Source organism: Ammodytes marinus (genome assembly GCF_949987685.1).
Source record: "Ammodytes marinus genome assembly, chromosome: 5".
In the NCBI taxonomy this organism is placed as follows: Eukaryota; Metazoa; Chordata; class Actinopteri; order Uranoscopiformes; family Ammodytidae; genus Ammodytes; species Ammodytes marinus.
The window spans coordinates 26,052,792-26,067,512 of record NC_137234.1 but is presented as its reverse complement, the minus strand read 5'-3'; the positions used below and the strand labels follow the sequence as shown (position 1 = coordinate 26,067,512).

General features: G+C 41.2%; 1 protein-coding gene across 1 annotated transcript in view; it reads right to left on the bottom strand.

Annotated features, from left to right (window-relative positions):
* Nucleotides 1-9,348: 9,348 nt before the first annotated feature.
* lrp5 (low density lipoprotein receptor-related protein 5) overlaps nt 9,349-14,721 on the bottom strand; it is a 62,122-nt gene continuing 56,749 nt past the window's right edge. Inside the window, exons 28-29 of the mRNA XM_080028605.1 lie at nt 13,811-13,908; nt 9,349-13,356 (exon numbers count right to left, since the gene is read on the bottom strand). Of these exons, the coding sequence (XP_079884731.1) occupies nt 13,041-13,356; nt 13,811-13,908 (414 nt within the window). The 3' untranslated portion in view covers nt 9,349-13,040. The remainder of the gene's footprint in view (nt 13,357-13,810; nt 13,909-14,721) is intronic.

Sequence of the window (14,721 nt, the reverse complement as noted above, 5' to 3'; positions counted from 1 at the left end):
TCTCTCCACCTGTCCCCTGATTTCACCAGGTGATAAGCATTTCTGAGGCTAAGTTTGGGAAACACAATGGCAACAGTTGAAAAGCTTAAGAGATGATTGGAGGAGGGTGGCTGTTCATCATGGCGAAAAATGGTTAAGTCATTACCGTGACTGAGTCAATGCAGGGTCGAAAGGGTCTCGCTTTTTTTCTCCACAAAGAATTTACTGCACATGCTTATAATCTGTCCGGGCCATAGAAAATCTGTTGCATTAGCATGGGGAGGGGACTTGACAACAATATGCTTTCTATGAAGAATACTCTATAAGGTTCCCAATCTGTCAGTGTGTCTGAGGGGAAAGACCAGTGTTTACATAGGATGATAGTAGTACATGTGATCGTCACACAGCCTTTAACATACCCAGCTATGATGTATATTAATGAATTATTTCTGATCCCACCCCATGATCATGTGCGGTAATGGAGCCTGGGCATAAAATTAAGTGTGTTTGGAAGCAATTGCGATCCGGCCATATCTCAACCTAAATGAACCCTCATAGTCTTATTGGGCGCACAAAGCAGCAACTAGTCAATTATGGACTTACCTAATAACTGTTGTGAAACTATTACAGAGGAGTTCAAGGTTGGTGATTTGAATATTAGATCAATGCTGGCCTTCTCCTACTTATAGACACAATTGTTTAAATTGTTTGTTTAAACAATTGATTAACTGTTAGTTAATGCTTAATTAATGTTATAAAAAGTTATTAAATGCTTAGTTAATGCTTATTAAGCATTACATAACTATTAATGCTTAGTTATTAACAATAAGTTAATGCTTGGTAAAGCAATAACGTTGCTTAGTTAACTAATGTTAAGTTAGGCATCAACTAAGCATAACACTTCATGCTTAGTTAAGGCTTATTAAGCCTTAACTAAGCAGTTATCAATGGTTAATTAATACTTATATTAAGCATTAACTAAAAGTTCATTAATGTACCCTTATTGTAAAGTGTTACTGTTTTTTATTTATTCAACATTAATAATATTAACCTTTTATTGACAGTGTTAGAATTTTTTTTCTATCGCGATGATAGTGGGATCAGCTTAGTATATGGATGGTTTTAGAATGCACTGAGACATGACCTTTAGGCATGAGGACTTGTTGCTCATTCCCCCAATTAAAAGGTCACGCCTTCAGCCCATTTTCCCTCAACTCATTACTGCTGTTACATTTGAGAAATCGATTATTATTCACAATTCTTTTGGTTATGATAAAAATGCATAGCATATTAAATTCCTTCCATTTGGTCTTTATTATGCAGATATGCTTGTCTTTGTATTTCACAGCATGCCACAGCACACGCTCTCTCTGCCTCTACCCCACTCAGCTCAAGCGTTGTGCTTTTCTCATGGCCATGGCTCTTTCTTCTGTCTCAGCCCATTACTCCATGCTTCAAGCCAAGCTGTGCAGGGTCTTTGTTTCCCCTACGCTTGGATCGATCTGACATGCCCCAGGCCGCCAGCAGCATAATGGCCATCAAGATACATAGGAACTCGGTACAAACTAACTGCTTTAAACAATACCAACAACAATACCATCACACAGGGACAATACAGGCCAGACAGATTTCACTGAACAATGGTGTATGATGTACACACACACACACACACACACACACACACACACACACACACACACACACACACACACACACACGCACACACAGCACACAAATACACACACACACACACACACACACACACAAAAAGACTCTGCAATGAAGTAGGCCAAATGACACTTGGTTCAACAGATTATAGTTATTTGCATTTTGCACTCATGGCTGCTATTCAGTGGAACATCAAAGTTAGAATCCTTGAATGTGAAAATGTGAAAAAAAGATAATATTGGAGATTTTCTTAACCTTTTGGTGCATTTACAATTCAAGCATATTGATAGATTGGATGAAGCTTCACGAATAGGCAGCTATTGTACTCACCAAGAATGGTAAAAACCAGGGTTTAAACCTGACACTTTAGTTGGTTGTTACAGTGATTCATAAATTATTTCCATTTTGTTGGGTATTGTATGCCATGAACCCAAAATAATGTAGCTTTTTGTTTGCTTATCTCTAGGATGGTGAAATAGATAGTTCAACTGCAACTGTCATTCTGTTGCCATATTAAAAAAACAATGAGTCATTGCTGTGGATGTCTATAGTGTAGGCCTATTTTACCAAACATATATTTGTATAATATTCCCTGATTACTGTTTAAACAAAGGAGTGTGTAGGATAGGACACAATTGAACATCCTGATGTGCAGAGACAGCCAGTATCCAAAGCTTTGCCAATCTACAAAGATTTGAATGTGAGATAAACAAATTAGTGAAAAAACACAAAATCCCTCTGTTTTGACATTAGTTAAAGACATGTATCGGACTTCAGCCACAAAAGGTTAAAATACGATTTCTTTTTTACAAAGCCTATGAAGCCAAGTAGCCGGCCGACTCCCAAAATAATAGGCTACTTTTTGTTGTGTTGCAGTAGCGGCAGTCTGAAGTGGCTGTATAGGATCACATCAGAGTTGAACTGAAAAAATCTCCATCTGGGCAAGAAGAACATCACAATTAAATGTCTACAGGCCCGAGATATGTTTCGCATATGAAATTGCTCATTGCTGTAAGTTTATTTTTTCAGTCTTTCATATTTCTATTTGTCTGCCGAAAACAGACCTTTCCAACCCAAAGTGAGGATGGCTCATTGACCTCCCCCCCCCCCTCCTCTTCCTTCAGTCCAGTCCTAAACACTCCACTGGTCTAATCAGATCTGCTGTGAGAGCTTTGGCTCCACAGGCAGTGTGTAGGTGGAGCACTGTCACACACAGAAGCTTTAAGTGTCCTTCATTCCTGACATGAAGAGGATGGCCTTCTGTTTAAACTTAGTACAGCACATGGCAGTGTTTAGAACATCCTCTCATTCAAACACAGAAAGAAGTCCACACTCTCTAAAAATTATTATTGTCACAAACTTCATTTAGCTATATACTGTATACTATAATATCATTTAGTGCTGCAGATTGAAGAGAGCATTTTAAATGTATTTGAAAGGCTCTGATGACCTGCTACACTAATGCATCCTCAGATTATCTCCACCACAGCTGTCTGTGGATGACAGATACTGGTCAGAAGAATCAACTCTAAACCTCACTATAAAATCAGGACTGGGACTATCAGATATTTGGAGTAAATGTTATGGGTCTGAAGTGAGGATGGCTCAAATAGTTATGTCCATGGGCATAGGTTTTGTTTCAACATTTTGAGTTGGGGGTGTGGGCGTCCTCCTTGCAATTTTCTGCAGCAATTTGTAACTTTTCTGCATCAATTCCTTGTGTACATTTATTTATTTATGTAAAGTAAAATGACATCATTCGGGGAACCCAGTAACACAAATATGATGGAACATAATCCCAAAGCACTATTGCCGGTGCATCGTGGTAGTTGAGTTGTAAATTCATGATCGCGTCGGCAAATTGTTCCAGCTGACAGTGAATTTCACTCAAAGTGGCCTCTTGGATGAGATGCTGTACAATACATTTAATGTGAATATATCTAAATATCACATTACAGATGTGGCTCCAGCTGCAGACAAAACTATATTCCACAAAATAATCTCCAACTGCAGCTCCACTTAGCCTTTACTGGAGCTATCAAGTGCATCTCTCTGTCATCAGCAGATGGATTTCTTTTTTTTTAAGATTATTTTTTTTGCATTTTCAAGTTTTTTTGTATTTGATAGTACAGAGTTGAAATGGGGAGACAGAGAGAGAGAGAGAGAGAGGGGGATGACCTGCAGTAAAGGTCCACGGGTCGGATTCGAACCCGCGACCAGTGCAACGAAGACCGGAGCCAATATGGTACACACTCTATCCACTACGCCACCGGAGCGCCCAGCAGATGGACTTTTCTCAGTTTTCATTATGTTTTTCTAAGTACAGTATATAACGTCAGTCGCATGTGAATAAGTGGTTGTAAATGACTCCTTTATGACTTTCTCTACCTACGACATTGCAGTCCCATTTCCTGGGAGAGGGATCCCTTACTCTGTCAGCACTCCCTGAGGTTTCTCAATTTATTTATTTATTTTTTAATCCCGATAAAAGGGTTTTTTACTGGGAGTTTTTACCCAGCCGAGCTAAGGGTCTAAGGGCAGGGTGTCATACTGTATGGAATGTAAAGCCCACTGAGGCAAATGCCTATTTGTGATATTGGGCTATACAAATAAAACTAATTTGATTTTGATTTGAGTGGAGAACTAACCCTACATACTCTTCCTACATAGGTTAATGTGCACATTTCATTAGGGAGCAGGTTCTGAATACACCCTATCCTTACAGTTACTCGTACACTTCTGTGAAAAAATCCTGATGTATTCCTTGTAAGTGTGGTTTAAGCATTTGGCCCGGCTGTCCTGCCCCATTTAAACATTTTCATTTTGACACAGGAGCATGTTGCGCTAAATGAGCAGGTCTGTCCCTCAGTCAGGAAACATGAGAGTGATGTAAACTCCAGCAGCCCTCTGTCCCATCCACCTTCTAAAGGCCTAATGAGGAGTTTCACGTCCTTCTGCCCATATGTCTCTGTTCTGTAGGAACATGATCTCTCTCCATGTGTCCTCCCTCTTCCAGGCTGACTCAACTAGAGTCAGGCCAACCATACAGCCCACTGTCTCTGTCTCAAACTCAAGATAGGTTTACTATTCCAAAGCTCATCGTTTTAAAAGCTGATAAGTCATGGCAGATATCAACCAATGTTGATACTGATAAACATGGGAGTTGCACACATTAAAGAAATCAGTGTCAAATCAATCTGCAAATCTGATTCTGTGCAGGTATACTGTATATTGGTGTGTGGGCACTTGGAAGGTGCAACACTCTGAGGGGGAAAGAACCGTGGTGAGGGAGAGGGAACATTAGAAGAATGTCAGGAGAAGAGAGGAAGATTAAACAGAGAGAGAGAGAAAAAGAGCCACAGGGCCACAGGTTCCAGGCAGCTGGTGTAATTACAGAGCGGCAAGTACCAAAAGAGAAGAAAGGGGAAGAAAAGACAAAAAAAAGTTGTAGAAGTTGTAGAGTTGGTTCCCACCTCTTGCCCTGCCTCTGTTCAGCCCTCAGCACCTGGCATCCAGCTGGACAGGTGTCACTGGAAAAGTTTCCCACATCCCCTTGGACCGGTCTGTTTGCATCATTATATTTGGACCGTGGACACTGTTCACTAACACTGAAAAAAGTTCATTGTTCATTTGGGGGTACACTCTACTCTAGGATTAGTAATTATGCATACCATTTCCCTTATTGATTCCAGACTGACAATTCTTTCAAGTGTCACTTTTGTCACGTCCATATTAAAAAAACCTAGGTTGAGGCCGTGACAACATGGGTCTGTGACTCTTCAGCTCTCACTGGATAGGTTCATAGACCAGTGTGAAGCAGTTCAATCAGTTCTCAGCAGGAAACTGATGGACTGTCTTGTCCAGGTAGGGAATGAGTCCTGACCCCGAGTGAAGGAGTTCAAGGGCTTGAAGACCCATGACAAGATGGAGAGAGTATCCCTGCGTTCCAAATCACATACTCTTATTGACTACACTACATACTAAAAAGTACAGAAGAGTTTTAGGGCAATGGGAGAGAAAACAAATCAGATAAGGAAAAAAAATGTCATTATGCCGAGAAATGTCAAGAATAAAGACGAATGTGGGGGCGCCTTTAGCTCAGTCGGTAAGGCGTCCCCCTCCCGGGCCGGGCCCAGCAGCAGACCCGGGTTCGATTCCCGCCCGCGGTCGTTCTCTGCATGTCACTCCCCTCTCTGCCCCATTTCACCTCTGTCTCTCTGCACTATCAATAAAGCATAAAAATGCCCAAAAAATATCTTAGAAAAAAAAAAAAAAGAATAAAGACGAATACTGCAAAATGCAATTAGATGTAGTGGGGCATTTAGGTAATGTTGGCATACTGCAATTGATGTGCATGTATTGGGACATCCTAAATCTTTTTCTGGCATACTGAATAACAGGTTACTGGGAGGAGGAACCAGAGACCTCATGGTTACTGGGAGGCCCTCTTTCCTCTAGGACATCCTACCACCACATTTGTTCTTACCTCGGGCATTTCTGTGGCTGCAGAAATATTCCGCCCGTAGGTAATCAGGTGTAGACGTGCTGGCACCATCGGTCAGAAGATAAATTAACACTGCAGTTGTTGAAGCAAAATAAGAAAGAATGACATCAGATGCATGGTGTAACCTTAAATAAGGACTACTAGTACTCACACACAATAATCAGATATGTCTTCAGCATCTTGAGTCAGGGGATCCAACAGGTGTATAGTGTTTCCACTCCCTCAGATAAAGTCCTCCCGTTAGTTCTTACAAGTGAGAGACATATATGTTAAAGAAAATTAGTAGAAATGACTTACTTACTACACTTACTATGTGGTATAGCTAAAATGGTACATAAGTACACATCAACAACTATTTTAACAAACGTATTTCACATTTCACTAGACTTTTTACTAGGCTACTCTGTAAAATGTTTTTATTTTTACTGTTGTTGCCATATTCTGTTGGGTATTGAGATGGCTTCTGTTGAGATGAAAAAGTATGTTTTAAAAAAAGATGTTAAATGATCTGGCTAACTGATAATATGGGCATAGTCTTGCTGTATCCGCTGATCTCAATGTTTTTCGTTTATTACATTTTTTTAAAATAAAATAATAAGTATAACTTTAAAATGTAGTCACTCAGCAACTTTTGAATCAATCTTGGTTTTGGAGTTAACAATGAGAAAAAAAATTGTGTTAATGGAACAGCTTGGGCCTTAAGTCAAAGTCAGCCATAGGGTTAATTGGAACAACTTACTGCAACAAATTCAAATAAATACCTTTTATATCCTTTGACAAACTTAGACATATTATCTTAAATCTGCCGAACTCTACCTGTTTTAATAAGGCTTTATTGTTATATATTTCCCCATTTTAATTGCAGCCATTCTACATCACTGTCTAAATGTTTCAATTGATTTTGTCTCTTTATCAGCTTGTTGTGTATTTAATGTGTTTGCAATGTATATTGTGTATGCATCGTTGTTTTTGTTTCACTCGACATCATTGCAAATTAGGGTCACCTCTCAATTGATCTCTCGGGTATAAATAAAGGTTTAATGAAATGAAATGAACATCCAGGTTTTTTACTGTGAAGCACAGATTACAGGCGTGATGGCGCAATGTAAAAGAATGGCATTCAACTATGTCTGTCTTCCTGGTGCAGAATACACATATTTATACACATACCTTACGAATAGCAAACGTTGATGAGCAGAGGGAATCATGTCTGTATATAGGCCTAGGACTACGAAATGGGCTTTTGTGACAGTATCTAAACTTCTAGGGTTCAAGCTTAGGGTATATTTTCAGACGGACTCAAATCTTAAATTGACAACAGTTGCTAACTATTATATCCTAAGTAACAAACCACCGGCTGTTTAAGGAATATAAGGATGATAATGCCGTCAGAATCTTTCCTTAACCTTATAGTTCAACAAATACAACACCAACATTAATACAGTTATTTTATTTTAGGGAATGGACTTCTAAGCATTCAGGTCGATAAAGATGCCTAATAAAAGAAAATGAAATCAAAGGATCTAAAATGTCATCTTTGTATTCATAATTTTTTTGAAAGGGAAAAATGTGTTTTTAACCGTTTCTGGTGGATAACTGTTTACGTTCTTACTTTATTTAAAGAGCAGTAGGCCTACTGTGTGATTTTTAACGAACTTAAGAAATACTAAGAACTGTTTACAGACACAATTGTGATTATATGGGATGACAAGAAGATTGTCTGTGATGGAATGTCATTATCCAAATAGATGGATGGTCACCATTAATGTAGATTTAATTTAAAAAGCCTTCCAGCTAGCTTCACAGTGGGCGATGGGGACCTCTGCTGGTGACTTTAAAGACATTTAATAAAGCTGCCATTGAAAACAGCGCCCCCCTTATCCTAGCAGTGGCCGAAAATATATTACATCCGTAGTGATAATTCACTACCATAGGGAATGAATGGGAAACGATCTAGGGAAATCTAGCTAAACTATCCGCGGGCGCCGAACACTTGGTGTGTCTCCTTCTCTGGCTGTGTGGCTGGAGTGTGCCTTAACTCAGCCCCAACACGGCTCTGCTAACTGAAATCGACTCAAACAACCGACAATTGCACAGCAGATAGCTGTATAGGCCTAGCTATCATGTCCATGATCATGACACGCCAAATATCTGTACCAAACAGAGCAGGAATGATCCGAATGATACAAATACAGCACATTGAGTAGTCTACACCGGTGTTTGTAGAAATAAGGGCCAATCGGCCAATATGACCAGCTGGCTCGTTGGTCTAGGGGTATGATTCTCGCTTTGGGTGCGAGAGGTCCCGGGTTCAAATCCCGGACGAGCCCATTCTTTATTGAAGTTCTCTCTGTTTTAGCCACACATTTCACATCTTGATTGGAATTCCGCTAGTAGTATGACTGGATCTTTGCCAAAAAGCACAGATATGTTACAAAGTATTACAATCAATACTATCATCAATCATTTCTTGCAGTGCATTTGGAGCTTAGTGTGTGTATGATTAACATAGCAAAAAGCAATGAAAACTAATTCAAGGCCTGCCAAATATTTTTTCATATTTGTTTAACGTTTATTTATAGGCCTACTCAAGAGATCAATTGTAGGCCCACATCATATCTGATTTTAGAGGGATTTACAAATGTTTTGCAGGAATGTGCAACAATATAAAGAAAAAAACCTCATACCTGCTGTGTGCTCCGGGTGAGGCTTACATGTGGGGCATCCTCAAACGGAAGGTGGAGGAGCGCAATGTCTTTAATATCCACCAGCTCTGTGATGTTGTCATGAACGAGTGGAAGAGGATTCCAGTGGCAAGCTGTGAAGCTCTGGTGATCTCTATGCCCAAGAGGGTTTAGGCAGTGCTGGAAAATAATGGTGGCCACACAAAATATTGACACTTTGGGCCCAATTTGGACATTTTCACTCAGGGGTGTACACACTTTTGTTGCCAGCACTTTAGACATTAATGGCTTTGTGTTGAGTTATTTTGAGGGGACAGTACATTTTAACTGTTATATAAGCTGTACACTGACTACTTTACATTGTATCAAAGTGTAATTTCTTCAGTGTTGTCCCATGAAAAGATATGAAATATCTGAAGAAATGTGAGGGGTGTACTCACTTTTGTGAGATACTGTACACTAAAAACCTTATTGACGCTTCACTCAAAACTAGTACAAGACACACAACATTCCTTAAAATAGAACCTTTATTATATAAAAATGCTTTTAATACAAAAAATGTCACAAGTGTAAATTACACAAAGCATTTTTTAGCTGAGACAACAAATACAGGTTTTAAGGAGATTTACTGACAAAGTGGTTTTAAGGCAGGGCCTAAAGCCCTCAATGTAAATGAGTTGAGTTCCCACTTACACAGAAACACTACTTCAACTATGTTATCTGAAAATCCAGCTCAAGCCAGTCACCAGACAAACTTTAAGCTGTGATGTCACATGGCAGAAGATGGATTCATGCGACCACAGCACCAAGCTTACTGCTAGTTCCAACAGTTCCCCCATCTCCAAAGTGCTGGTCAACTTCTCTATTGGTAAACTAGAGTAGTGAATGAAAACAAGCTGTTAATGTGGGCACACACACATGTCCCTGCAATGCAGAGAAACAAGTCTGCTGTGGTAATGATATGGCAGTCTTTATGCTTTGTCTGCCCTTAAAGACATTTTCCTAATTCTGTTAGCGTGAGCCCACAGGTCCATTTGAACTGCTAGAACTCCACGGCTCAGTTGAAAAGCCAAGACATTTCTCTTTATTTTTTTCAAACACATTCATTTATTTCCTGGGAAATAATAAGTTCCCTTTTTCTTTTTGTAAGTGCATAACACGTCTTCCTATTTGTTGTTGTTGTTGCTGCTGCTAGGCCTTGTGATGACAATATTAGAATATAACAGTAATAAGTGCTGAATAAACCCCAAAACACAGTTTGTCCCCACATATCAGGCTCATTATAATATAGCTACACCATGACAGTAGTACCTTATCAGAATTACATTTTTTTTAAAATCCAGACAGGCCTGGGAACAAACAGGAGAAAATGCTGCACCAGTAGGCTACACATATTATAAAGAGACCAAAACCCCTGTTATCACCCCCTAGAGGTTACAATGTTCATTACACCCCACCATACAAGCGCACAACACAAAACATATTGATGATTTTGGGTTGGGGTTGGGGGGGGGGGGGGCACTCTACAACATGTTTTGTAAGAAGGATGACATGTTCAAACTAAAACTAAGATGCTTTCTACAATCCAATGTGTTCATCCCCCTGTGTCCCGGTCAGGAGCATGGCCTATGCCTGTTTTTCATACTAGATCTAGAGACAGGTGTATCTGAAAATCAAAGGTGAGGGCTTCACACAAATCATCGGTTATCCACCGACATTTGTCCCGTTTCAATCCTATGGCCATCACAACATGGTTCACTGAACTAGAGGGTGAGCAACAAGCACAACTCACTGTCTGCCTCAGCACGCTTCAGAACAAGAAGTGTCAGTCAATGCCACTCTACACTGTGATTGGACCTGTGTGTGGATCTTGCTGAGGACACAAAAACTTGCCCTGCGTTCCAATCCCCATACTTCCCTACTATTTAGTATGCCAGAAAAAGATTTAGGATGTCCCAATACATAAATGCCCCACTAACTCCAATAGAATTTTGGAGTGTTCGTCTTTATTCTTGACATTTCTCGATATAATGAAATAAAAAATCTTCCTTATCTGATTTTTTTTTCTCGTCTGTGGCCCTAAAACGCTTCTGTACTTTAGTATGTAGTGTAGTAAAAAGAAAGAGTATGTGATTTGGAACGCAGGGACAGTGAAGACCAACGGAGAGAGAGGGAGAGAGAGACACACAGGGAAATTTCATCTGAAGCATACTGACACCTACAGTCGATTTCTGGAACAGCACTGAATAAAAAAAATGTCTTGGTGGGAACTATTTCAACTTTTTAAACTTTTTTCTGTTCCCAAAAAGACTCCTTCAAAACCAAAACATGGCGACCGAAACATAGAAATAAACATACATAATGATCTACACACACAAACACAAATACGAATAACAGAAGTTGCTATAAGAATAATTTGTTATTTTTTTTAACTGTAAAAATAGCTTCATGATCTACTTGTCAGCATGAGAGTGGTCATTTGGGGGGATGCCCTTTGTGTCATTATACGTCATAGGAACTGATATAGCAGCAAACATACTTTTGGTAAAATGGGATGATGAAGGTAAAAGTGAATGGAAGAGGTTCACAATGAAAAAAGCATGTCACAACTCAATCACTGACTTCATAACACATATGTACAATAGCTTTACATAAAAGTCCATATTCATTTGGTATGTTAACGTGGCGTAGTGATTTCGTGGTATAAAGGAGGGTTGGCTGTTGGCAGATGTGTCTTGGTTTTCTTGGTTGATTGAGCACTTCCAAAAGGCCCCATCTTCAGCTACAAGTTCCAAACGTGAAATGTGGAAGGACACAATTACAAAGACAATGTACACAAGAAATTCCCACGTTGATATTGTCCCTATTCCATCCACCATTCATTCATACATCCAGACATTCATTCAGTCATCCTCTGTGTGTTCATCTCATGTCCTACATCAAGCCAAACACTCCCATACTGTAGACAGACACTCATAGACACAAAGCTCATGCACTCATCTATCCGTCCTTTTGCTTTCTCTGTAGAGAGTTGGATCAGCCAGCGTGGATAAAATAGTAAAAAATAATTCCTCTTGATTTATTTTTTTGTTCATATTATTATAACACTATATACAGTCCTGTCACTGGAGACACATGGTTATGAACTAGGAGGGGGAGGGAGGGCGCTCCGGGCCTGGCCATCAGTCTTGATGAATGGGGTTTGGTGCATTGTGGGTTTCCATACACAGCCAGTGCCTACTACGAGTGACTCTCTCAGTCAGTGAGCTCAATGCACATGTTGAAGAGTTCAGGGCAGGGGGCAGGGCTTCAGGCTCATGTTTGGACAGGTGGAAGACGTTGACATCTAGTGATCTAAAGAACTTTTCTTCTTTTGATGGAATGGAAATGAAAGAGGGAGCTGCTGGCTGTAGTCACTGGTAGTCCTCCTTTGAGGCAAGGCAGGAGGGGGAGGGAATCAAACCTTCCACTCAATGCACACTACGTCCAGCTTTACCAATGATATGCTGCGTTCCAGTAGAACTGGGAAGTGGAAGTTTCCGGTGTTTACCCAGTGGGAGGTTTTTCAACGCCCCCTGAGATCAGAATTTCTTCTTGGAAACTGGGAGAAAAAAAACACTCTAACCCACGAGTTCAACAATCAAAATGGCTGCTCAGCGAATGAACAACTGTGAACACATGGGATAATAGAACATTTGAGCTCTTCTGGATTTTTAGTGTCACCTTAAATCACCCGTACACATGACACTGCTCATTTTCTTATCGTCGATTTGTTGCTACCATATTTGTAAGCACTAAATACATCCTAGAGCGTTGTTATCAACTGGTATTGCTAACAACGGCTCACCTGTAGTGATGCCAACGGCCCAACATTCGCGCTTTCTTTGTAATTTCCCACTTGTGCTACTTGAAACGCGGTCAACTCGGATGTGACGTCGCTCCCGGTTCAGACCATAGAGTTTCACATGGAGATGGAAGGCAGCATTAGAGAGGACACAGGGTGTACTGCTCAGATGAGGGTCACCCTGACAGGATGACTGGAATGATGAAATGACCAATGTGTGATCCACAGGGACCTTTGAGCAAGGCACCGGAGCCTTAAACCAGCAGCACATAAAGCAGGACTGTGTGTGTGTGTGTGTGTGTGTGGGCTGGAGGGTTGGCACAGGAGTTCTTTACCCAGACCACAGCATAGGGTGTTCAGGTCAGGAGGAGTCAGTGCAAGGCGAGGGAGGGGGAGGGCACAGGTGGAAGTATGAGCGCTCTGTGGAAGGAGAGGGGGGGCAGCTCTCCTCAGCAGACAGGTACTGTGAGCGGGGGGTGGGGGGCGGAGGGTAGGGGTCAGAGTCAGAGTTCAGGTCCATGTAGTACTTGTTGTGCTTGGCGTGGGCCTGGGCCTTCCAGCGGCCGGCGGAGGAGGCCAGCCCGGCGGCCGGGTGGGGGCTGGTGTAGTCGCTGTCACACACGTCAGTGCTGCAGGGGGTGGTGGGGGGGGCGGCGCCTCGCACAGGGTGGTAGGGTCTGAAGGGGACAGGAGACACACACAGCTCAGGTTAACTCCTACTACGACATTTAAACCATTGCTTACCGAGATGCTATGCAATGAGACTGAGATTTAAGGGAGCAGGTTAATAACTGAGACAGGATCGCATACTCGGTTGTTTTCATATGGAGGGCTCTGTCGATGTGCCGTCAATTTTGGTACGCACTGGATTGTGGGTCAGAATCGCCCAAATAGCATGCTGTTTTCAACGTTACAAATTTCGGCCGGATCTAGTACACACATCCGGGTCATTTTAGGCATACTAAATCTGACCACAAGAATTAGGATATCCTAAATCTCTTTTTCTACCATACTAACTAGCAGAAAGTATGGGTATTGGAACGCAGGGAGAGTCCTGCCTTGATGCAGATGTTGGGAAGCTAGAGATGGCTGTGGGCTTTGTGAGAGTGTGTGTGTGTGTGTGTGTGTTACCTGTATGATCTGGTGGTGGATGGACTGTTGGAGGAGTAGAAGATCTCTGTGTTGTACAGGGAGCGGTCGGTAGCAGGGGACGGAGGAGGATTCAGGATCTACAGACAGGGAAATATACATGTGTTATCTGACTGTGGACAGCAAACAGCCAGTGTATGTGTGTTGTTGTGTATTTGGTTGTGTGTGTGTGTGTGTGTGTGTGTGTGTGTGTGTCAGAGGTGGGTCGTAACGCGCTACATTTACTCCGTTACAAATACTTGAGTAACTTTTTGAATAAATTGTAATTTTAGGAGTAGTTTTATTGCAACATACTTTTACTTTTACTTGAGTAAATATTTGAAGAAAGAACGGTACTTTTACGCCGTTCCATTTGGCTACGTGACGGTCGTTACCTTATTTTTTTATATATTTTATTTATTACATGCGAGAGCTATTTCTCTCATGATTTCTCTCCCCGGGGACGTCTTCAGCCAACATCTCTATCACGTGACTATTTCAACCAATAAAAACCACATTACAAAAGCTTGCCAATCAAATGCAGCCACTTCAGTCACATGACAAGTGTTGTCATGTTGTCATAGGGCTCAACCATGGGCTCAACAATGTCCGCGGACTTTTTTAAAGGCTGCGGTTCCGCACCGATGTTGTGGCCGTGCCATGTAGGTTAAACGCATATTTTACCGACTATCTGGGTGAGTCGAGAAAATGGAAGAAACCGCTGATTCCGAGGAGCAATAGCCACACCCCTGGCCTCAAATACACACTCACACAATCACAGTGACACAGACTCCCACACACTCGCAATTACAGAGAAACTGTTCTTCTTTGACACATGTCCTGTTCTCCCTGTAGCCTACTCACTTTGCATGCCCCAGTCTGGCTGTGTGAGAGTCTGAGAGTGGTCTCTTTGT